Below are 26,509 nucleotides of genomic sequence, written 5' to 3'. Positions count from 1 at the left end.
ATTGGCCAGTGTTTATCTTTAATATCATAATAAAGATTATATCCTATTATAATAGGCCAGCATTAGTCATCAATATTGTAATCAAGACCATACCCTATTATAATAGACAAGTGTTAATTTATCATAGCAGTGAAGTCATATTGCTCTGGGATTCAATAAAACTTTTTTAGTAACCATTATAGATGAAAGAATGATGTTTAAAAGACGAAGCAATGATCACTGTACAATAATAGCATTAGCAAAAATAATGGTGGTGAAGAGAAAGCTGTATAACATACATACAGGTGATTTAAAAAAATGCGGTCTTAGATGTTTTGAAGTTCACTAATTGCTGTAGTTATAATAATAATAATGATAATAATAATAATGATGATGATAATGATAGTAATCTTGCAATTGACTGGCGACCAGTCCAGGGTATACCAGCCCAATGACAGCTGGGATGGGCTTCAGCAATTTTGTTTAATCCTTCCCTGGGAAAATACATGATAAAATATAAATAAGAAGTATCTACATGTTTTTAAAAAACTCAATTCTTTGGTCTGAAAATAAATGACATCAATTCCTTTTGACAGTGCCGAAACAATCAAGTCCCAGCCATCACTTCACCATATGCCATGGCAGGGACTGTTTCAGTAGTGACTGTTTCGGTAGTGACATTTTTTGCTAATTAGTAACAAAACTCAGCAATGCTAAGCTAAAAATGGCTAGCAATCATAGCTTTAAAAATGTTCATAAATAAAAACGGTGCATCTTTGAATAAAAGAAAAAACACCTATTTGGTTGTGGAAACAATGTGCTTCGGTAGTGTCAGTCTTAAAAAATACATTTGATTTTTCAGACTTTGCAACACAATAACTTAAAATTGGTACTACTTCTGTACTAACCATTCGGCCTTTAGAAAGAGGAAGTCTGTCTTTATTGTTGGTAAAGCTTTGGTGTTTGTAGCTGAAAATAGGCGCCCCCTATGGACCCTAACTCATCTTGTTTCAGAAGTGACATGAAAACATGGGACAGTTTTTTGACGTTTTTTTTTTTTAATTCACAACAAAACCACAAAATCACTGAATATTTCAACTCCCCTTTAAAGGAAATCAAAAAGATACTGTATATAAATAAACCCATTTGAAAAAAAAATTAAAATCATTTCAGTGATATTTTCATTCATTGAAACTTAGGCATTAGACGTTGGGACTGCCACTTCTCAACACAAAGTCACATAAAAAGGACATTTTATATATTTAATTGAATGTTATCTGAACTAATCCATATGAACAGATCATAAAATGACATTAATGAATATCAAGGCTGTGAATATCTAATTGTCTTTTAAAATATGTTTTTTAGTATGGGACTGCAATTTGCACGAATTTGGTAGAATGGCCCATATATGAAGAGGAAATCTCTTGCGCTTCAGCCCCTCCATAAGTCGAGGTTGATGCTCACAGAAGGCGTTTCAATGGATTTATCACACAGACAAATCCAAGGAAGAAAATGGAGCACACAAATCATTAGATGCAGTTTAATCAGGTCCAGAGGACTTACGTTTCAATGTGCACTGCGTTTTCATCAGAGTCATAAACAGAAACTGTAAGGTTGTTCAATTAATTTAGGTATTATAACCTTATGTACAGTGGAGTGAAAAAGTATTTGCCCCCTTTCTGATTCCTAAGTTTTTTGCATATTTATCACTTAAATGTTTCGGATCATCAAACCAATTTTTATATTTCACAAAGACATCCCAAGTAAATAGAAAATGCAGTGTTTGAATGATTATCTAATTTTTTCAGGGGGGAAAAAAAATACAAACCTGTCTGGCCCTGTGTGAAAAAGTAATTGCCCCCTGAACCTAATAACTTGTGCCACCCTTGGCAGCAATAACTAAAATCAAGCGTTTGTGATAACTTGTGATGAGTGTTTCTCATCACTGTGGAGGAATTTTGACCCACTCTTCTTCACAGAATTGCTTTAACTCAGCCATATTGGAGGGTTTTCCCGCATGAACTGCCGTTTAAGGTCACACCACAGCATCTCAGCTGGATTTAAGTCCGGACCCTGACTGGGCCACTCCAAAACCTTAATTTAGCTTTTCTTGAGCTATTCAGAGGTGGACTTGCAGGTGTATTTTGGGTTGTTGTCCTGCTGCATAACTCAAGAGCACTTGAGGGTACATACTGATAGCTGGACGTTCACGTTCAGGATTTTCTGGTAGACAGCAGAATCCATTGTTCCATCAATCACAGCAAGTGGTCCAGGTCCTGAAGCAGCAAAGCAGCCCCAGACCATCACACTGCCACCACCATGTTTGACTGTTGGCATGATGTTCTTTTTATCAAATGCTGTGTTTTTTTAGGCCCGATGTAACAGGACTCAGACCTTCCAAAAGTTCAACTTTTGTCTCGTCAGTCCACAGAATATTTCTCCAAAAGTCTTGGGGATCATCAAGCTGTTTCTTGGAAAATGTGAGACGAGCCTTTGTGCTCTTTTTGGTCAGCAGTGGTTTTGGCCTTGGAACTCTCCCATGGATGCCATTTTTTGCCCAGTGTCTTTCTTATGGTTGAGTCATGAACACTGACCTTAACTGAGGCCAGTGAGGCCTGCAGGTCTTTGGATGTTGTTCTAGGTTCTTTTGTAACCTACTGGATGAGTCATGGTTGCACTCTCAGAGTGATTTTGGTTGGCCAACCACTCCTGGGAAGGTTCACCACTGTTCCTTGTTTTCCCATTTGTGGATAATGGCTCTGAGTGTGGTTTGCTGAAGTCCCAAAGCCTTGGAAATGGCTTTTTAACCTTTTCCAGACAGATAGATTCCAATCACTTTGATTTTTTCATTTGTTCTTGAATTTTTTTGGCTCTTGGCATGATGCGCTTCTTTTTGAGATCTTGTAGTCTACTTCATTTTGTCTGACAGTTTCTATTTAAGTGATTTTTTGATTCAATAAATCTGGCGGTAATCAGGCCTGGGTGAGGCCAGTGAAATTGAACTCAGCTTTCCAAAAACTGTGGTTAATCACAGTTAACTCGTGATTTAACAAGGGGGGCAATTACTTTTTCACACAGGGCCAGAGAAGTTTGGATTTTTTTGCCCCTTAAAAAATGAAATAATCTTTCAAACACTGAATTTTCCATTTACTTGGGTTGTCTTTGTGAAATATAAAAATTGGTTTGATAATCCAAAACATTTAAGTGTGATAAATATGCAAAAAACTCAGGAATCAGAAAGGGGGCAAACACTTTTTCACACCACTGTATAATTTTGTTATTTATTGTTTAGGGACCCACCTATGCCCAGCCTAGGGGATACTAAATGTAAATAAAGGATTGACGTCTCCCTCTCACTCCCAAGATGACCAAGCACAAAATGAACAGGACACAAGCTTGCAGTCCACAAACATTGATTTAAAAACTATTTTTCTTTTATCCATGCAAACAAAATTACCTCAGGGAGGGATAGCTAAAATAGCAAACAAAACACTCTTATAATTAAATACCTTATCTGTCAATAAACAAAGAGTATATTTCAAACCTAAACTGGTCCCTACACAAAAAAATGGAGAAAATGATTATCAATGAGCTACCCTCTTTCATAACGCCATCTCTTCTTCTTGGTGGATCACCAAACCAACTATGTTCATAGCAGCACCTACTGTATCAGACTTTGTACCTGTACAGGTATGCTCAGACATAGGTAAATATGGGGGGAGGGGTATGAAACAATCATGCGTAATGTGAAAATGCACGTTAATGCAGAGGGCAGTGCAGAGACCTGCAGAGTGACGATGTTGTGTGATTTCTTACTCATAATGACTCTAGAGATCTGCTTTTCTGTTGAGTCTTGATACAGCCCATCCTCTCAGCACATACTTCCTGTTGTATGGGTGTCACTTCCTGTCATGTGGGTAGTGTCTCTGCTTCTAAACGGGTTTGACAGTAGCTGTTAACCACAGTGAAGAGCTGCTTCTTCCTGATGCTGGTAAGTCTGTTTGCATAAAGATGGATGCTTCAAACTCTGATGAATTTTTCAAGTTGTTTTTTGTTTTATTACAGTGAAACTGCTCATGTTCATTTGTTTTCAAGTGAATTATAAAAAATGAGATAAATGATTTACTGTCTGATAACAATTCTGGTTGGATTAATAATAAAAAACAAGAGGAAGACAACATTTTGAAGGAAGTTGCCTTGAAACCAAGGCATTTTAGAAACGACGTTCTAACAGTATATAGTATATAATAGTGGCCTGTATGCTGCTAATCCATATTCGGATCTGCTTCAGAAAAGCTATAAATTATGTTAAAAACTAATCAACACTTTTAAATAACAAAAGTTTAAAAAGCAGGATAAATGATCTTAAATGAATATAAATATCATAAATGATACTTATCAGTATTATAGTATATGATGATTAAGAATGAAGCATAGTCGAGTAATATTTTACTGCAATGTTTATTGTTCATAATGAAATATAAACATGATGGATAACTGGATGTCCTTCACGGTTATACTTTTATTGTTATTATTTACTTTACTGTTGTTCTACCTAAAGATTTCAGCTGAATTTAAAAATCCAACCCTGAAAACAAAGACATGACCATTTACTGATCCATGAACTAGCTTCTGTCTGTCAATAGTCATGTTTGATGTAAACAGTAAAGAACATTATCCTCAATAATCCTTAGAACCACTGCTGCTGAATTTAACCAGTGTTTCCAAACAATGGAAAGTTTTTAAAATGGGAAGAATTAAAAGTTCATTCTGCTGTTTTAATGACTGCTTAAAGGAGGAAACAAGTTCTGTTCTCTTTTACCTTTTATGGTGTGAACAGAGAAGTGACTGTGTGCAGGAAACTGTTCATGTTACCCAATAACACTGACAACTGCTTGTATATTTAGACTTTCTGTATTGAGCGTCACTATGTACATTTAGACCCAGCCCAAAGAGTGTGAGTGGCCATGAAATTTACTGGAATTAGATGCTGAATTAGGTTTCCACTCACAGTCATCTATAAATCTACATCTATAACCAACAGTCATCTATAATCTACATCTATAACCAACAGGTAATCTATAATACACATCTATAACTGACATTCATCAATAATCTACATCTATAACCAACAGGTCATCTATACTCTACATATGTAACCAAAAGGTCATCTATGATCTACATCTATAACCAACAGTCATCTATAATACACATCTATAGCCAACAGTCATCTATAATCTACATCTATAATCAACAGTAATCTATAATCTACATCTATAACCAACAGTCATCTATAATCTACATCTATAACCAACAGCCATCTATAATCTACATCTATAACCAACAGTCATCTATAATCTACATCTTTAACCAACAGGTAATCTATAATACACATCTATAACTGACATTCAGCAATAATCTACATCTATAACCAACAGGTCATCTATACTCTACATCTATAACCAACAGTAATCTATAGTCTACATCTATAACCAACAGACATCTATAATCTACATCTATAACCAACAGCCATCTTAAATCTACATCTATAATCAACAGTCATCTATAATCTACATCTATAACCTTCAGTCATCTATAATCTACATCTATAACCAACAGGTATCTACAATCTACATCTATAACCAACAGTCATCTATAATCTACATCTTTAACCAACAGGTCATCTATAATCTACATCTATAACCAACAGGTCAACTTTAATCTACATCTATAACCAACAGTCATCTATAATCTACATCTATAATCAACAGTCATCTATGGTCTACATCTATAACCAACAGCCATCTATAATCTACATCTTTAACCAACAGCCATCTATAATCTACATATATAACCAACAGTCATCTATAGTCTACATCTATAACCAACAGTCATCTATAATCTACATCTATAACCAACAGTCATCTATAATCTACATCTATAACAGTCATCTATAATCTACATCTATAACCAACAGTCATCTATAATCTACATCTATAATCAACAGTCATCTATAATCTACATCTATAACCAACAGCCATCTATAATACACATCTAAAACCAACAGTCATCTATAATCTACATCTTTAACCAACAGGTCATCTATAATCTACATCTATAACCAAAAGGTCAACTTTAATCTACATCTATAACCAACAGGTCATCTATACTCTACATATGTAACCAAAAGGTCATCTATGATCTTCATCTATAACCAACAGTCATCTATAATACACATCTATAACCAACAGCCATCTTTAATCTACATCTATAACCAACAGTCATCTATAATCTACATCTATAACCAACAGTCATCTATAATCTACATCTATAACAGACAGTCATCTATAATCTACATATATAACCAACAGTCATCTATAATCTACATCTATAACCAACAGGTAATCTATAATACACATCTATAACTGACATTCATCTATAATCTACATCTATAACCAACAGGTCATCTATACTCTACATCTATAACCAACAGACATCTATAATCTACATCTATAACCAACAGTCATCTATAATCTACATCTATAATCAACAGCCATCTATAATCTACATATATAACCAACAGTCATCTATAGTCTACATCTATAACCAACAGTCATCTATAATCTACATCTATAACCAACAGTCATCTATAATCTACATCTATAACAGTCATCTATAATCTACATCTATAACCAACAGTCATCTATAATCTACATCTATAATCAACAGTCATCTATAATCTACATCTATAACCAACAGCCATCTATAATACACATCTAAAACCAACAGTCATCTATAATCTACATCTTTAACCAACAGGTCATCTATAATCTACATCTATAACCAAAAGGTCAACTTTAATCTACATCTATAACCAACAGTCATCTATAATCTACATCTATAATCAACAGTCATCTATGGTCTACATCTATAACCAACAGCCATCTATAATCTACATCTTTAACCAACAGTCATCTATAATCTACATATATAACCAACAGTCATCTATAGTCTACATCTATAACCAACAGCCATCTTTAATCTACATCTATAATCAACAGTCATCTATAATCTACATCTATAACCTTCAGTCATCTATAATCTACATCTATAACCAACAGGTATCTACAATCTACATCTATAACCAACAGTCATCTATAATCTACACCTTTAACCAACAGGTCATCTATAATCTACATCTATAACCAAAAGGTCAACTTTAATCTACATCTATAACCAACAGTCATCTATAATCTACATCTATAATAAACAGTCATCTATGGTCTACATCTATAACCAACAGCCATCTATAATCTACATCTTTAACCAACAGCCATCTATAATCTACATATATAACCAACAGTCATCTATAGTCTACATCTATAACCAACAGTCATCTATAATCTACATCTATAACCAACAGTCATCTATAATCTACATCTATAACAGTCATCTATAATCTACATCTATAACCAACAGTCATCTATAATCTACATCTATAATCAACAGTCATCTATAATCTACATCTATAACCAACAGCCATCTATAATACACATCTAAAACCAACAGTCATCTATAATCTACATCTTTAACCAACAGGTCATCTATAATCTACATCTATAACCAAAAGGTCAACTTTAATCTACATCTATAACCAACAGTCATCTATAATCTACATCTATAATCAACAGTCATCTATGGTCTACATCTATAACCAACAGCCATCTATAATCTACATCTTTAACCAACAGTCATCTATAATCTACATATATAACCAACAGTCATCTATAGTCTACATCTATAACCAACAGTCATCTATAATCTACATCTATAACCAACAGTCATCTATAATCTACATCTATAACAGACAGTCATCTATAATCTACATCTATAACCAACAGTCATCTATAATCTACATCTATAACCAACAGTCATCTATAATCTACATCTATAACCAACAGGTCAACTTTAATTTACATCTATAACCAACAGTCATCTATAATCTACATCTATAATCAACAGTCATCTATGGTCTACATCTATAACCAACAGCCATCTATAATCTACATCTTTAACCAACAGTCATCTATAATCTACATCTATAACCAACAGTCATCTATAGTCTACATCTATAACCAACAGTCATCTATAATCTACATCTATAACCAACAGTCATCTATAATCTACATCTATAACAGACAGTCATCTATAATCTACATATATAACCAACAGTCATCTTTAATCTACATCTATAACCAACAGGTAATCTATGATACACATCTATAACTGACGTTCATCAATAATCTACATCTATAACCAACAGGTCATCTATAATCTACATATGTAACCAAAAGGTCATCTATGATCTACATCTATAACCAACAGTCATCTATAATACACATCTAAAACCAACAGTCATCTATAATCTACATCTATAACCAACAGTCATCTATAGTCTACATCTTTAACCAACAGTCATCTATAATCTACATCTATAATCAACAGTCATCTATGGTCTACATCTATAACCAACAGCCATCTATAATCTACATCTTTAACCAACAGTCATCTATAATCTACATATATAACCAACAGTCATCTATAATCTACATCTATAACCAACAGTCATCTATAATCTACATCTATAACCAACAGTCATCTATAATCTACATCTATAACAGACAGTCATCTATAATCTACATCTATAACCAACAGTCATCTATAATCTACATCTATAACAGTCATCTATAATCTACATCTATAACCAACAGGTCAACTTTAATCTACATCTATAACCAACAGTCATCTATAATCTACATCTATAACCAACAGTCATCTATAATCTACATCTATAACCAACAGTCATCTATAATCTACATCTATAACCAACAGTCATCTATAATCTACATCTATAACCAACAGTCATCTATAATCTACATATATAACCAACAGTCATCTATAATCTACATCTATAACAGACAGTCATCTATAATCTACATATATAACCAACAGTCATCTTTAATCTACATCTATAACCAACAGGTAATCTATAATACACATCTATAACTGACGTTCATCAATAATCTACATCTATAACCAACAGGTCATCTATACTCTACATATGTAACCAAAAGGTCATCTATGATCTACATCTATAATCAACAGTCATCTATAATACACATCTAAAACCAACAGTCATCTATAATCTACATCTATAACCAACAGTCATCTATAATCTACATCTATAATCAACAGTCATCTATAATCTACATCTATAACCAACAGTCATCTATAATCTACATCTATAACCAACAGTCATCTATAATCTACATCTATAATCAACAGTCATCTATAATCTACATATATAACCAACAGTCTTCTATAATCTACATCTATAACCAATAGTCATCTATAATCCACATCTATAACCAACAGTTATCTATAATCTACATCTATAATCAACATTCATCTATGGTCTACATCTATAACCAACAGCCATCTATAATCTACATCTATAACCAACAGTCATCTATAATCTACATCTATAACAGACAGTCATCTACAATCTACATCTATAACCAACAGTCATCTATAATCTACATCTATAACCAACAGACATCTATAATCTACATCTATAACCAACAGACATCTATAATCTACATCTATATCCAACAGTCATCTATAATCTACATCCATAACCAACAGTCATCTATAATCTACATCTATTACCATCTGCCATTGATAATCTACATCTATAACCAACAGCCATCTATAATCTACATCTATAACCAACAGTCATCTATAATCTACATCTATAACCAACAGTCATCTATAATCTACATCTATAACCAACAGTCATCTATAATCTACATCTATAACCAACAGTCATCTATAATCTACATCTATAACCAACAGACATCTATAATCTACATCTATAACCAACAGACATCTATAATCTACATCTATATCCAACAGTCATCTCTAATCTACATCCATAACCAACAGTCATCTATAATCTACATCTATTACCATCTGCCATTGATAATCTACATCTATAACCAACAGCCATCTATAATCTACATTTAAAAACCAATAGTCATCTATAATCTATATCTATAATCAACAGTCATCTTTAATCTAGATCAATAACCAACAGTCATCTATAATCTACATCTTTAACCAACAGGTCATCTTTAATCTACATCTATAACCAACAGACGTCTATAATCTACACCTATAACCAACAGTCATCTATAATCTACATCCATAACCAACAGACATCTATAATCTACATCTATAACCAACAGTCATCGATAATCTACATCCATAACCAACAGTCATCTATAATCTAGATCAATAACCAACAGTCATCTATAATCTAGATCAATAACCAACAGTCATCTATAATCTACATCTATAACCATCAGCCATCGATAATCTACATCTATAACCAACAGTCATCTATAATCTACATCTATAACCAACAGTCATCTATAATCTACATCTATAACCAACAGTCATCTATAATCTACATCTATAACCAACAGTCATCTATAATCTACATCTATAACCAACAGTCATCTATAATCTACATCTATAACCAACAGTCATCTATAATCTACATCATAATCTACAAAATCTTTTTGGGTTAAACATGTAGGAGTTATATTGATTTTGTTTAGGTTCTTTTACCTTTGTGTTCTCGTCATTGTTTTATCTGTCTTCGATCTGTTGTTTGGGTTCTGCTGCTTTATTTTCCGCATTTCAAGCACTTTGTAAAGCCTTGTTTTTAAAGTGTTACACAAATTCAGTTATTAATATAATTTCTATTGATTTTTACATGACAAATGCTTAGCAAATTGTGTAAAAACAAAATACAATTAAAAGAAATCAAAGCGCATCCATAAACTATAAACATCAAAATCATGTCCCTGTCAATAACACCAGTATATATATATAAATAAAAAAATGTTGGCCTAATGTTTTTCTAATATTTTCTAGTAGAGTTTAAATAAACCATGTGGGGCTGTTGACAGCATTACAGGGATGATATTAAATGATTCACTCTTACTTGTTTTCATATAAATATCTTACTTTTCTAAAGGACATGGATCAGTGCTGGAAGTTAATTCTCCTCCTGCTGATGACTGCAAATGGTGAGTTAAATTATTCAATACTACTTAATGATAATTAATTATCGTTTATAACCCTATTTACATTTTGTATTTAGGAATTGTCAGATGAATTATAAAAGTGCATGTTATATTTACAGTTTTATTTGGAATTGGCCAGTTTAAGTATCAAAGGACATTTTATATTTACAGTTTTATTATGAAATGATCAGTTCAAGTATTAAAAGACGTTTTATATTTTCTGTTTATATAGAAATTATCAGTTCAAGCATTAAAGGACATTTTAAATTTCCAGTTTATTTAGAAATTGTCAGTTTAAGCATTAAAGGATATTTTATATTTCCAGTTTATTTAGAAATGGTCAGTTTAAGTATTAAAGGACTTTATATATTTCCAGTTCTATTAGGAAATGGTCGATTCAAGTATCAAAGGACATTTTATATTTCCAGGTTTATGGAGAAGTGGTCAGTTCAAGTATTAGATGGCGTTATATGTTTCCAGTTTTATGTAGAATTGGTTAGTTAAATTATAAAAGGACATGTTATAGTTACAGTTTTATTTATAAATTGTCATTTCAAGTATTAAAGGACATTTTATAATTGCATTTTAATTTTAAAAAGGTCAGCTAAATTATATAAGGGTGTGCTATATTTTCAGTTTAATTAAGAAATGTTCAGTTAAAGTATTAAATATTGCAGTTTTATTTACATAATATACTGAACCTAAATGATTAGCTGAAGATTCATGGATAATAAAAGTGAAATTGCAACAACTAATTGTGCACAGTGGATTTAAATTCTGATTAAGAACAATTAAAAAATATCTTTTTGTTTCAATTTCAGCAGTGTCTTCACAAGAACAAGTTTGCTCAAAGTCTGTGATAAACTCCTGCAATGACTGCATCCAATCAGGAGCTTTCTGTGTCTGGTGCAAACAACTGGTGAGAATCAAGTTACAACAATCAACAACAACAATCAGATGACTCTTCACAACAATCAGATAACAGTTAACAACAATAAGAGGACAATTAACAACAATCAGATGACAGTTAACATCATTCACACGACAGTTAACAACAATCAGACGACAGTTAACAATCAGATAATAGGTAGCAGCAATCAGAGAAGAGTTAACAACTATCAAAGAACCGTTAACAATCAGACGACAGTAAACAACAATCAGACAGCAGTTAAAAAACATCTCAACAGTTAACAACAATCAGACAAAAGTTAACAGTAAGATAAGAGGCAGCAGCAATCAGAGAAGAGTTAACAACTATGAAAGAACAGCTAACAATCAGATGACAGTTAACAACAATCAGATGACAGTTAACAACAATCAGATGACAGTTAACAAGCAGATAACAGGTAGCAGCAATGACTTTTATGTTGGGTCCTTTTTTGATCTATATTGAGCCAGAACTATATCTCACAGAACCAGTTGGGATTATCTGGTGGTATTATGGTGTTAAAATGCACTAGAATACAGGAAATGGCATCTACTTAATTGAAAACGTTCTAGGGGAAGACCCCCAGACCCCCTAGGGTTTTATTTATTTATTTATGTGTGTTCTTCACAGTCCAAGGTTGAGTCTACACAGTTCTTGTGGATGCTGATCCTAACTACAAACTAACTTGAGTAGTCTGTCTAGTTAAGTCTGTTTTAAGACTATATAATGTGCCATTTGTATAACATATAAACATGTCTAAAGTGCCCTCGAAAACACGCCGAGCTTACTGCCCTCTTCAGTGGCGAGACACGCTGTATGTGCCCTTTTTTTCTTTTCGCCCCTGCCCTTGAAAAAGTCTGTGTATGCCACTGTTCTCAACATTTTTTCAGGGATTTACTCCCAGTGAAATACTTTTTCAGCCAAGTAGAGCACAAAGCTTTTTGGCCAAAAAGAAAGACCTTAAACAGAGCCGTGACAGCCATCTAACTGATCAAACTTTGTAACTAACACTTTCAGATTTTAAATATTATATATGTATTTTTTTTTCAAACATTTTGAATGTTAAAAATGCATAACTAAATTCATGGCAAATCTTCTCATCACTAAATGTGGGTATTCAAACTAATGTCGTGAAAACAGTGACATAAAACCATTTAAAACCACAAGTGTGAAAAACACTGCTCAGCTGCAGCGGTCTCTCTTGAACTATTTGGAAATAAAACATAGACCTAGAAAGAACAAGAAAGAACTAAAAACCTAAAAAAAAAAAAAGAATAATTTAATCATAAAAAATACAGCTTAGTGCCCCTTTTTGGGGTCATAATAAAAATCTCTTCTCAAACTTGTTATGAAATTATAAACTTAGTTATAGATAAACATTTCTTCACACACAAAAAAATGAACCTCTTTATGAATGGAGTGATTGTGAATACAGTGATTGACAGTCATTCACTGTGCATGAAACAGAGAAACAAAACAGCACTGACCTCCTGGCTCTGCGTAAAAAGTGCCGTCACACACGGAGCAGAGGAGAGAGAGAGGGAGAAACCTTCTTTTATCTTTCGCTTCATTATATAAATCAATATTTAATGAATCAAACTATCATTAAATTGTGTAATCAGGGCTAAATTAATGACATTTAGGCACATATACATACCAATAGCAGGGATCAGCTCAGACACAGAGCACACAGAGGATGAGAGCTTCCAGACTGCAGCTCCGCCTCACCGCTGCACAAAAAAAGCACAGCAGTCAGCCAGAAGCCAAGTAACAAGCAAGCAGAAAAGGCGGACAGCGCCAACTTACCATACAGATGCACCACTGACCCGACGAGCCACCAGCAGAGCAATCCGTCCCCTGTGTTGCCAGCTACAAGCCAGCCACACAGCAGCCGTCAGCTGTGCTGTGGCTGTAACATGGAGAAACCGTGTCACCAAACGCACGTATTACGCACAGAGGAGACCATAGATAGCGCGCATTACCTGTAGGTAAAGATGTGCGCTGTTGTGTCTGCCACGCCACACAAGGATCCTGCCACGCCAAATAAAAGGCTCCACCACGCTGTGGCCACCTCAGGAGATAAGCGGGAGGAGATAAGGCATGCGAGGTGTGGCACACCTGTATTAGTAAACACGCAGGTGCCGCCCTGCGATCAGAGTGCTGGCAGAGAGATAGAGTGCCTCCTGCCACATCTCACGTACCCCTATGGTATGTGTACCCTTATTTGAAACCACTGGTCCACCATAATCTGTGATTTATTCTGTAGTCTAACATAATCTGTAGTATTTTTTGTAGTCTACCATCGTCTGTAGGGGTTTCTGTAGTCTACCATAGTTGTAGGGGTTTCTGTAGTCTACCATAGTCTGTTAGAGGGTCTAATACCATTTTTTGTTGGGTTTTAATTGAATTACTTAATTTTTCTTTATATCATTTTATCAGGATTTTACCAAAACTGGTGAGCAGGAAGCTGTTCGCTGTGACACAAGGGCTGAACTCTTAAAGAAAGGCTGCAGGAGAGAAGAAATCATCTCCCCTGAAAATCATGCAATTGTGGAACGGGATGATTCTCTATCTGGCTCGTTAACCCAGCAGGAACCGATCCAGCTGAGACCACAGAGCATGAGCCTCAGTCTGAGGCCAGGTGAGCCAAATTTACCCTTTAGTGGTGGCATTTTAATTATTTTCAAAGCATGTATATTCAGAACTGTCACCTAAATCCATCTTAGGGTTGTGGCATGTTTTCAGGTTCTGTTTGTGTTTTAGGTCCCTTTGAGTGTGTTTAAATGGTTTTATCTTGTTCTGTTTGTTTGTAGGTCTTTTGATTGATTTTTAATGGTTTAAAAATGTTCTGTCTGTTTTTAGGTCCCTTTGAGTAATTTTTTTTAATGATGTTATGTTGTTTTGTTTGTGTTTTTAGGTCTTTTTTGACAGATTTTTAATGGTTTTATCTTGCTTGTTCTCTTTCAGGGCTCCCACAGACCTTCAGAGTTTACTTTAAACGTGTTCAGGGTTACCCTGTGGATCTTTACTACCTGATGGATTTGTCTTTCTCCATGAAGGATGATCTGGAAAATGTGAAAAAATTAGGAAAAGACCTTTTCAAAGCTCTGAAGAGAATCACTCGATCTGGTCAAATTGGTAAAATGTTAAATAATGTTAACCGTTTTTTTTTATCATTTCTATGTCAGTTCATTTTAAAATATAAATGAGACAAAAGAAAGAAAAGTGGTCATTGTTGAATGGACAACTGTTCTATCATTTCTATACAAAAAATGATTTTTTAGATCAATATCTGATCGTCAAATATGATATGTCAGTGTTTTCTAACTAAAGCATTTACATGATCAGTCATACATAGATGTTGTTTTTCAGGGTTTGGAGCGTTCGTGGATAAAACCGTCCTCCCATACACCAACACCAACGAGCAAAAGCTGAAGACACCATGTGACGAGGACGCCCAGGATTGTCAGGCTGCATTTGGGTATAGACATGTACTCAGCCTGACGCCAGATGAGAAAGATTTCGCGAGGGAGGTGAACAAGCAGCGGATCTCTGGAAACTTGGACATACCCGAAGGAAGTCTGGACGCCATGATGCAGGCTGCCGTGTGTGGGGTGAGAAGATGATCAGACAAGAATCAATCAGTTTCAGATAACCCCTTAGTTCAGTCAATCAATCAATCAATCAGTCACATAGAAATTAATCACTTACACTACTACTATTATAATGTATTATTATCATTAATATTATTATTATTATGCTGATAATTATTTTAGTGTTTATTGTGTTTAATTTTATGATAATGATGATGATCAGCTAACATGACTATTATTGATATTATTGTTGTAAATATATATCCGTCATAACTGAATAAATATTTGAATTTCGTCCCCATTTTTGTTCTTACTTGATCAGGATAAAATTGGCTGGAGGAATAGCAGCACACGGCTCATCGTCCTGACCACCGACGCCGGTTTCCACATGGCTGGAGATGGAAAACTGGCCGGGATTCTGGAGCCGAACGATGAGCAGTGTCACATGTTCAACAGCATTTACAGGGAGAGCAGTCATATGGTGAGTACGGAGGCCCAGAGGGGAAATAAATGTCTTTCACTTTCAGGTCCTCACACCCTGCTGCTCTGTTCTGGAGGTTTCACTTGAGCCCTCTCGCGGTTGTTTTATCCCTTCGACTTGTTTCTTTGAACCCTTCCTTGTGTCTCCCAGTTGTTGCACCTGTATCTCCTTAAAATCAAGCCCTGCATCTCTTTCCTCCCAGTCTCACACCCTTGGGTCCAGTAGGGTGGTCATCACCCTGATGTGTTTAACCAGTGTCCAACACAGTCAGTGCAATAATATAGAAAGTAAAATTAATCAAAACCCAAACTGAAGATGAAAATGTTCAACAAAATCACAGAAGTAAAACCTCTGGTTAAAGAATTAACTATGAATCAATTAAACAGGATGTGACTGGCTCTGTGACATTTGTTATAAAAGACAGATGGGTTGTTCAGTGGTTGAAACTTTAAACTTCTGACGGATTTATTAATTTTTCTGCAGGATTATCCATCTGTGGGACAGTTAGCAATGCAGCTAACAAAAAATAACATTCAGCCCATTTTTGCAGTAACAAAAGAAGTGGAGCTCGTCTACAAGGTAAATGAAAAAACGTACATTTCTGCATTAAGTGATATTTCTAAATTCATATTATATTAAAATAAATCATATTGTCTTACATTATATTACATTACATTCTATAACACTATTTCATATAACATAATATTACATATTACATTTCATATTACATCAAATTAAGTTGCATTATGTTGTATAACATTTTTTCATGCTACATACTATCATATTGGATTATTTTATTATATTATGTTACATATATTATTTTTTATTGTATTATATCACATTGCATTAAATTCAGTTATATTATGTTAAATTACATTTTTTTGACATCTCTGTGCATTTGATGACAGCAACTGTCTCAACTGATTCCTAAATCAGAGGTCGGCGTTTTGTCAGCTGATTCTGATAACGTGGTTCAGCTGATCGAAGCAGCGTATAATGTGAGTGATTATTTGGGTTTTTATATCCTTGTGTTTTTATTTATTACATAAATTATGTATATTTTGGTCCATGCCCACATTTGTTTTTTGTCTGTGAATCAAACCTCCAGAGGTTGTCATCCAAAGTGACTCTAACTCACGAAAACCTGCCTGAAGATGTCAGAGTTGAATACAGACCGATATGTTCCAACCCTGGGCCAGCAGGGGGCAGCCAAGGCATCTGTGACAGTGTGCCCGAGGGGCAGGAAGTAAGAGCTTTCATTTTTTTTCTCTGTTCTTTCTCCAGAATAAATTTGTGAACTGCAGATTGGAATGAAGTCATGTGACAGAAATATGTGCAGTGTTCTTCCATCAGTTTTCTGTCCCACTAATCATGTTTGGGGGTGTGACTGCAGGGTCATCCAAGCTTTTTTGGTATAAGGGTATGTTTTAAAGGGAAGTAAAGACTTTGATAAAGTTCTGTTATATTTAAAGATATAACCCTAAAGGGGACTGGTGTCCCTTGCCTCCAGAGTCTCAGGGTGTGAGATTTGCATCTCCATACACTTCAACTACATCACATCTAAACATCACACAGATGAATCAAAGATCTGTGCAGGGGTAGTACTTCTGATGCTGCAGCCGTTAGACCAGCTGCAGGTCACATGAAGGCAGTGGGGGTAAAGTCCTTGGGACCCTGACAGATGAGGAGGAAATCCCTGACCAACAAGAGTCGATCAGGTAGGTTATACATTGCTGGTGGTGCTAAGGTGTTGTCGACCGGTTCTCAACTGTTTGACTCAACTTGAGGCGCTCTTTCTGGGCCGACATGAGGCACATCCTCAAGAGGACTCTTGCAATCCTGCAGTGTTGAGGAAGCTGGCTTGGTTGGACAACGAGATGAAAGCGCCTCAATTCTCCTCGACTTTGCCAGCAGTCAGAGATTGAAAATTGCTAGACTGGGGTTCCAGAGACCTGATTCGCTATGCTGGACTTGCTAATTATAATAATAATAGCTTGAATTTATATAGCGCCTTTAAGCAACCCAATGATGCTTTACAAGAACACATATACATGGACAAACTATGTAAGGGGTAGGATGAGTGTAAGGGGTGGTTTAGTAAAGACTGTAGGCTGTGGTGAACAGATGGTGCTTGAGATGTTTTTTGAAAATGTCCAGAGATGGAGCGCCACGGATGTCTGCAGGAAGAGTGTTCCAGAGGGTGGGAGCTGCAGCACTGAAGGTTCTGTCTCCATAGGTTCAAAGTTTGGTTTTGAGTATGGAAAGAAGGCCATTGTCTGATGACCGAAGGTTGCAGGATGGAGGAGATCAGAAAGGTACTGAGGAGTCCAATGATGGTGTCATAAAGAAGGAGACTGACCTCAGGGACTGCAGAGCTTTCAGGAGTGCCCAGTTCTTTAGTCATGAACATCAGCTTATGGTCCCAACCCAGAAATCGTGGCTGAGATGCCCCAGGAAGGCTGACTGGTCGAATCAGATTGGATGGCGGTCGCCTTGAGGAGCCAGGTGAATTCGGCTGGGCTCGAGGCCACTCTTGGAACACCAGATGCCTCTCAAGATCTTGAGTCTCTCTGGATGGACTTCAAGTCTGATACCCTTGCTGCTGCCAGTGAATGCATCCCAAAGATAACAAGGAGGAGGGGGGCCCTCGTCTCTGGGGAAAGCCTTGATATCATTGAGGTGAATGACAGGGCAAGACTTGATTGCAAAACTGAACTTGGCAGGAGAGGTGTGAGGCTGCAAGGGCGATGCAGAGATGTGGAAGCCAGGGTTTATGGCCTGTGTGAGGCGGTAGATTGCCACTTGGGAACAAGTAATACCTGCCCTGCTTACAGGACCATACAGAGCAGCTGCTTTCTCTCCACACTGCTCCACAGTAAAGACACCTGATGGCAGGATCCTGACAGAGGAGTCCGATATCAAGGAACAAAGGTCTGGCTACTTTGAGGAGTTGTATTGGGCAGATCTTCCCAGTTGTGAGCTCCAAATGGATGCTGCAGACTCAGTGAGTGTGGACCCACCTGTACACTGTGATCCACAACTGTCAAGAGACTCGAAGGTGGTGAACAAACTAAAGGCCTGTTAACCACTGGGTATATGTGGGATCCAGGCTGGCTCAAGGCGGGCGGTATAACCTCCCTCATGTGGTTGCATGCTCTCATCTGCTCTGTACGGAGAACTGGCATCATCCCTAGTGACTGGAACACGGGCATTGTTGTTCCAGTCTGGAAGGGAAAGGGTGATGTGGAGAGATGACACAACCCTCAGTCCCTCAGTGGTTATGTTTCTATTTAACATTGCTATTTTTTTGGTATTTAAATGTGAATTAAGTTGTTGTTTCTATATTTAAATGTTAATAAAGTTGTTTCTTTATTTAGATGTTAATTAAGTTCCATTTTTTTTATTTAGATGTTCATTAAGTAATTGTTTTTTAATTTTGGATGTTAACAATGTCTGACCCTGCTCTCTGCAGATCTCCTTCGATGTGACCGTTACGGCAGACTCGTGCATGAATGAGAAGTCGTTCACTATCAGACCTCTGGGAATCAAAGACACTCTGACCGTCACTTTAAAGACTGAGTGTGAGTGTCGCTGTGAAGAGCCGCTTATAATCAACAACACCCACTGTTCAGGTAACGGACAAGTCACCTGTGGGATCTGCAGGTAAGATCAATGATTCATCAATGAAAATCTCTAAAATCAAGTAAACAGTCGACTCTTTTTTATTGAATCAGCTATAAACACATTTATATTCATAGTATTATATATGGATCTAAATCCATGCCAAAAGATTTGTTCATTTGAAAAAAAAAAATGTTAATCAAAAAAATAAATTTGAAACTGAAAGTTTATGGTTTGCTCCTGAAATGGAAAAATTACAAACATTGAACTGGAACTAAAAGTAAGGATAGGCAAAGTTTTTTCAATCTAAATATATTTTTGCTATAGCTCTGTAATTATTTCAGTTAAATAATTTATTTTCATGTTTTACTCTTAAATTTATTTTCACATTTAAGGTATTATTTTTTTCAGTTGCAGGTTTAATGTTTTCAGATTCAAATCTTTTTGTTTCAAATTCAAATCTTCTTTTCTTGGGTTCAAATTTTTTTCTCACTTTCAGATCATATTTTTTCAGGTTCAAACTTTTGGACCTGATGGCGTGGGGGGCGTGGTCTCGACTGAGAAGGGTGTGGAATTGTGGGTGACAGCATAGCAAAGAAGGCTCAGAGCCTTCCCCAATTATGTCGCCTTCAGGAAACATGGGTACTTTGAGATATATGACTCAACACTTTCTATATACTGTACTCACTTAATTAGCTGTAAATAAAGGGATTCTGAGGACAAACTTAGCTTTTACAAGCTGTTTTAGACTACTCTTAGCAGTTATTCATCTATTAAAACATTAGAGTATGTCAGATTGTTACATTAATCACCCATACTTAAAGAAACAATTTTTCCACTTCCATACTGGACCCAAAATCTGAACCTAAGAACAGAAGATTTAAATGTGAAACAAAAAGATTTGAATCCGAAAACATTAAACCTGCAACTAAAAAACAAATTAAAAAAAAAAACACCTTAAATGTGAAAATATACAGTGCTTAACAAATTTATTAGACCACCCTAACCCTAACCAAAGTAAGGTTTATGCCACAGCTGCCCTAAATTAACAGCATTGGTAATTACCAAAATCATTTTTTATGTTTCTGCAATGGTTAATACACCATTATGTAGAAGCTCTTTAACCCAAATGATATTTTTAATTCTAAAATATAATTATTATTGTTATCCATGAATTTTCAAATGTACTGATTTACAAAAAAACTGAAAAAATAGTAAAGCACATTAATATTTCTTGATTAATATGTCAAATTATAGTTATTTACTTGCATTCCTGAACAGAAAAATTTGTTTTAGTGATTGATTGTTATGCTTGATTAATTTCTGACTTCTCAGGGAAGCCAAGTGAACCAGCTCAAATTTGGGTGAATTCAGTTTGAAATCCCTCATTCCTCTTCAAAATGGTAAAACGTGGAGAGAGTCCGCATTAAAGCACTTCATGATGCTGGATGGTCTCTGAGACAAATATGACAGGTGGTCTAATAAATTTGTTAAGCACTGTATTTAAGAGTAATTAAAGGAAAATAAATTATTTAACTGAAATAAATACAGAGCTGAAGCAAAAATATATTTAGATTGAAAAAAACTTACGCTTATTTTTGTTTCTAGTTAAGTGTTTTTATTTATTTTTCATTCAGGATCAAACCATAAACTTTCAGTTTCACATTTTTTTTTTCATATTAACTTAACTTTTTCCATGAATTTAGCTCCATAAACACAACCAGTGATTAGCTATTTATGTAAAAAAAGAAAAGGAGTAGATACTGAGCAAAGAAAAACTAAATCAGATGAATGTGTTTTTATCTTGAATTTTTTATTCATATAAATTAAAGGTTTGAATCTGACAGATTTTTTATATTTTATTGTTAAGCAGTTTTGAATGGTCAAATCTGACAGATATTTTTTATTTTTTCATTTTCAGCTGTATTGAAGGGTTCAATCTAACAGATATATATTTTTTTTCATTTTCAGCTCATTAAAGGGTTAAATCTGACTGATTTTTTTTAAATTTTCAGCTTTATTTAAGGGTTAAATCTGACAAATGTATATATATATATATTTTTCATTTTCAGCTGTATTAAAGGGTTATGTCTGACAGGTATTTTATATTTTCATTTTCAGCTGTATGGAAGGGTTAAATCTGACATACAATTATATTTTTTCATTCAGCTGTAGGGAAGGCTTCGTCGGTCAGTTCTGCAACTGTTCTGTTGGAGACAAGGACGAGGCAGCGCTGAGAGTTTTGTGCAGGAAGGAGAATGGCACTGAGTGTGGGGGCAGAGGAGACTGTGAGTGTGGCCGCTGTCAGTGTCACGCCACGGATAGCGGAAGCACTTTCTACGGAAAATACTGCGAGTGTGACAACGAACACTGCGAGAAGTACCAGAACAAACTGTGTGGAGGTGAGTGTTCACCCACCCTAAAATAAAACAGCTTCAGAGCTGATAACTCGACCATATTAACTCTGAGACGTCTCTTCACAGGAAATGGGAAATGTATCTGTGGGAAGTGTGAGTGCAACCCGGGCTATGAGGGCTCGGCCTGTCAGTGTGAGAAAAAAGATGACAAATGTCAAACGGACGACAAAGGAACGGTGTGCTTCGGCAGAGGACGGTGTAAGTGTAACCGCTGTGAGTGCAACGAGGGCTATCAGCTCCCAAAATGTCAGACCTGCCTCGGCTGTCCCGACCCCTGCCAGACCAAACTGTGAGCACCTGGACCAGATCCTGTTTTCATATCAATGATAATTGAGAAAATGTTTGGACATACAAAGAAATCATGATCTGTCTATCATTTCAGGAACTGCATCGAGTGCCAGGGCTTTGGGTTGGGGGCGTTTAAAAATAACTGCAGCGTTGAGTGCACAAATGTTACAGTAAAGCTGGTTGATCAGTTCAGCTTCCCCACCAAACAGTGCCAGCAGAAAGACTCTGAAGGCTGTTGGATCAAATTCAAGCTGGAGCAGCTAATCGGACCAGACCACTACGAAGCCGAGATTCTGAAGGAGAGAGGTGAGAAAATTAACCTGGTCTAAAATTCACCTGGACTATGACTGAACTATGGGGCTTTTCCATCACATGGCGTGGCTTGACTCAGCACTGCAGCTCAGCACAGCAGGGGGATTTACTTTTCAACCACAACCGAGCTGAACCTGATTTGAGCCTTCCTCGATCTCTCTAGTCTACACCGTCTGGTCTAAATGACTTAACATCATTTCAAAGCAAAAATCAAACTGTAGAGAAACAGTGCTGCAAGCTGCTCTCTCCCCCTATCCGCAATCAGTAAACAGACAATAATTCATACTTATCATCAAAAGGAGAGAATTTTCCTGCATATGGGTTAAAGAACAGTCTCCTTATTATGGATTTGTGGTTCTCTTAAGACCAGAAAATGAACAAAATCCTATTTTTGGATTGGGCAGTGAGAATGGCATGCTTTACTAGCTCCAGTTAATGAATTAAAGACAGCCCCATCATGGGCAAAACGTTTCAAACATCTTCAGCATTTTATTTTTTAAAAGTCTAGAATTCATTTGTCTTTAAGATGAGGACAGGGTCAAACTTTGGTTATTAGTAGGTGCAGAAAAATGTGCAATCCTGGATCTGCGCCTGGTCCTTCCTGATTTCACTCCTAAGTGAGAGTAGCTGTGTGCAACTATCCAACCATAGTATCCACAAAAATTTGGAGTTTTGGTCTTCTGTCATAAATAATTAAGGCAAACAGACACTGCTGTAACAGAGTTATGGACAGCTGGAGTAGAGGCAGGGATAAAAACGTATCTCCCCTGTGGGGTGAAAATTGATCATGTAGGGGTTATCAGTAGCAGAGGGGATAAATCTCCCCCAGCGAATCAGACCGTACAAAACGCTTTGACGTCAGCACAGTGTGCTTGAAGGTGGGGCTGGCTTGCTTGGAGCACGGCTCGGCGTGGCTCGGTGTATTTTTAATATTTTTTTTTATTATTTTCCATTTTCTTTTCAGTTTTACTTTCAGAATAGGCTACTCCAGTCTTCGTTTAAAATATTCTAAACATGTGTTTTCTTTTGTGTTTCCAGACTGTCCAAAACCTCCAAATGTCTTCGCTATCATTGGAGGATCGCTGGCATTGGTGGCGCTGATCGGCATTTTGATCCTAATGCTGGTCAAGACACTCATCTACTTCAAGGACCTGAAAGAGTTCAAGAAATTTGAGAATGAGAAGAAGAAATCAAAGTGGGCAGAGGTAAGACTTTATTTTAACATAGTTTAATAAAAGATGTGGCTCTGCATCCTTACCTATTGCACAGGGATGCTGTTTCTAGTTCATTTACAAGAATAGTGATGGGAATCAAGAACTGGTTCCAGCTGAGATCCTGTTCTATTTGGTTCAGTCCATCGACATCAGTAATGATAATTTTTCCTTATCGATGCCTTACTTCCCCTTGAGGAAGCCATTTTCCAGCAGCTACTGCTGCCTAGTTCTTGGGATGACTTTTAAGTGACTTGTAAGATCCGTTGTGTTAAAACTCAAGGACTTTTTTCCACTCTTCAGGATCTTTGTAGAGCAACTTTTACAAACACTGTCGTCTTGTCATCCTTGTAAATACTGAATAACTTCACCAGTACCACTGTGTAATTAGCCTCTTGGCACTGAAGCTTTTTCTTCTTCTTCTCTGGTGCTTAACAGCGGGTCACGTACCGCGGCGCCACTTGCTGTTTCGGAATGTGTAGTCTCGTGAGAAAGAAAACAAATGCCTTTATTATTGGTAGATTTTATTGGTACTTATTTCATTATTGGGATAGGTTCAGATTTTTTTTCCCTTAATAAATAAAATCATCATTTAGAAACTGCATTTTGTATTTACTTGGGTTGTCTTTGTGAAATATAAAAATTGGTTTGATGATCCAAAACATTTTAATGTGATAAATATGCAAAAGGGTTAAGGAATCAGAAAGGGGCAAATACTTTTTCATGGCACTGTACATTTCAGAAAAAAAATAATATATAAATGATTTTTTTTTTTTGAGATACATCTGTATGTTCTACATAAATCTATTCATATGATATTAAAGGTAACATGATACTGAAAATAAATATTTTGCTTTGTTTCTAGGCTGACAATCCCCTATTCCAAAATGCCACCACCACTGTGGCCAACCCTACCTTTACTGGAGAATAACCACCAGCCTTAATGGAGAGTAACTACTAACCAACCTTTACAGGAGAATAACAACCTTTGGACTTAACTTTTACAGGAAATTGACGTTCATACATTTTCCTTTATATTAGCTTACATTGTAGGAATATAAATTGCAGAAACGTGTAAATTGCTGCATGCATGGTTACTCTTCCTGTCTTTTTTTTGCTTATATATTCTTGTATTACATGTTGACTTACATTTTTAAAATCATGCTTATTTATACTCATTACAGTTCATATAGTACATTTATATAAGGGGTTTGTATTCAGTCCATCTCTGTGACGGTAAGGGTCACATACCCAACACATTAAACTTTGTTTATATTTCTTCCACATCGTCCAGTTTTGTTTCTGGGTCCAGCTGGCTACAGTGCACTAAATTGTTGTGATCTTAAGGTCTGATCAGTTTATTTTTTTAACCTGTGTAAAATATTGCTAATGATTCATACATAATGCATTGATGAAGCAGGTTGTTGCCCAGAAATAGAAGGTCACAGGAATCCGGACCGCTAGGTAAGCTGTCTGTACGTTTGATAAACAGAAAAGGGCATGACACAGAAGGTCACACACGCTTACATGAATATACACCTAGTATTTTTTCACATATAGTCATATTTATACAATTTTCAGCAGCTCTGTGAGAGTTTCACTCTCTCTCTCTCCTCTGCATCCAATGAAGGAGGGGGCGTGTAGAGGACATTGTGCTGACGGGCTCCTCCCTGTGAAGATAAATGTTACAACCGGAAATTGTCTCTCTTCCTTGATCCTGCAGGACAAGAGGAGACACTCGGCCGAGTATTTACCTTACACATGGTCTTTGGAATAAAGTTTGAGTTGAGAACTGAACTTAATCCTCTCTTATCCTTCTGTCCAACACCATATCTAACACCTGAATCCATAGAACAATGATTAGAAAGTTACCTAAATTCAAAATAGGAATTCATTATTTATATATACTACAGATTTTATGCAAGGATGTCTAAATAAATATTCAAACATCAGTTGGAGTTCAGTTTAAGGCTCTGGAGCTGCTATGTTCATGCAGCAGTGACGTCTGTCCACGTGATGTTTCTGATCCCCTTTTTTTCCACTCTTCAGGTAACCTGACATTCCAAACACAGCATTTGGGAAAGGCAGAGCTTTTAAAAAAATTTGAAGGGTGATTGGATGGACGTTCTGTCACATCTTTATGGGCCAATCAGAGCAACAAAACGTGACGTAGCCGCGACCAAGGTGCGCTTGTGCAGCTACCGAGGAATAACGCGAACCATGGCAACTATAGACATATCAGTACACGACTTTTGTAGTTTTTGAAAAGAACAAAACCCACTGCTGTCCTTTGTTCTTCTTTAAATGAAGAAATGTTGTCAAGTTCTGATAAAGCTGGCGTTTTAGCAGCATCCACGCTATGTCCTTCTGCCATAATTGCACCAGCCTCTTGCTGCTGCTTGTTTACGTCATGACTCTGATGTGCCTGAGAGTACTGCCCCACCTAAGCACCTAAGACACTGTGTGAGTGCGTTTAAGTCTCACTGATTGTTTTGTTTTATGGACAGATGGAGCTGTATATCA

General features: G+C 36.1%; 1 protein-coding gene across 3 annotated transcripts; it reads left to right on the top strand.

Moving 5' to 3' along the window:
- Positions 1–3,884: 3,884 nt before the first annotated feature.
- Positions 3,885–25,270, top strand: itgb2 (integrin, beta 2). Of its 3 annotated transcripts, none has more exons than XM_041807588.1 (16): positions 3,885–3,973; positions 11,087–11,138; positions 11,957–12,054; positions 14,503–14,704; positions 15,031–15,201; positions 15,436–15,677; positions 15,979–16,137; positions 16,621–16,716; positions 17,046–17,135; positions 17,246–17,383; positions 19,610–19,800; positions 21,928–22,160; positions 22,242–22,464; positions 22,558–22,769; positions 23,814–23,980; positions 24,852–25,270. In XM_041807588.1, exons 1-16 carry the CDS (start codon positions 3,968–3,970, stop codon positions 24,915–24,917), a joined length of 2,346 nt encoding a protein of 781 aa, XP_041663522.1. In that variant the 5' UTR covers positions 3,885–3,967; the 3' UTR covers positions 24,918–25,270. The 3 variants fall into 3 exon arrangements, with proteins under 3 accessions (XP_041663522.1, XP_041663523.1, XP_041663524.1); XM_041807589.1 differs by having other exon boundaries at positions 3,948–3,973; positions 11,960–12,054; XM_041807590.1 differs by lacking the exons at positions 3,885–3,973; positions 11,087–11,138; positions 11,957–12,054 and adding an exon at positions 13,407–14,271.
- The last annotated feature ends 1,239 nt before the right edge of the window (positions 25,271–26,509 follow it).

The sequence above is a fragment of the Cheilinus undulatus genome, linkage group 15 (genome assembly GCF_018320785.1).
Source record: "Cheilinus undulatus linkage group 15, ASM1832078v1, whole genome shotgun sequence".
In the NCBI taxonomy this organism is placed as follows: domain Eukaryota; kingdom Metazoa; phylum Chordata; class Actinopteri; order Labriformes; family Labridae; genus Cheilinus; species Cheilinus undulatus.
The sequence above is the reverse complement of the archived record's forward strand: the minus strand, read 5'-3'. Positions and strand labels throughout refer to the sequence as shown.

Coding starts and splice junctions, on each gene's coding strand:
- itgb2 (XM_041807588.1), top strand. Junction 14,705..15,030: donor GAGCCTCAGTCTGAGGCCAG/GTGAGCCAAATT, acceptor GTTCTCTTTCAG/GGCTCCCACAGACCTTCAGA. Junction 17,384..19,609: donor GTGTGCCCGAGGGGCAGGAA/GTAAGAGCTTTC, acceptor TGCTCTCTGCAG/ATCTCCTTCGATGTGACCGT.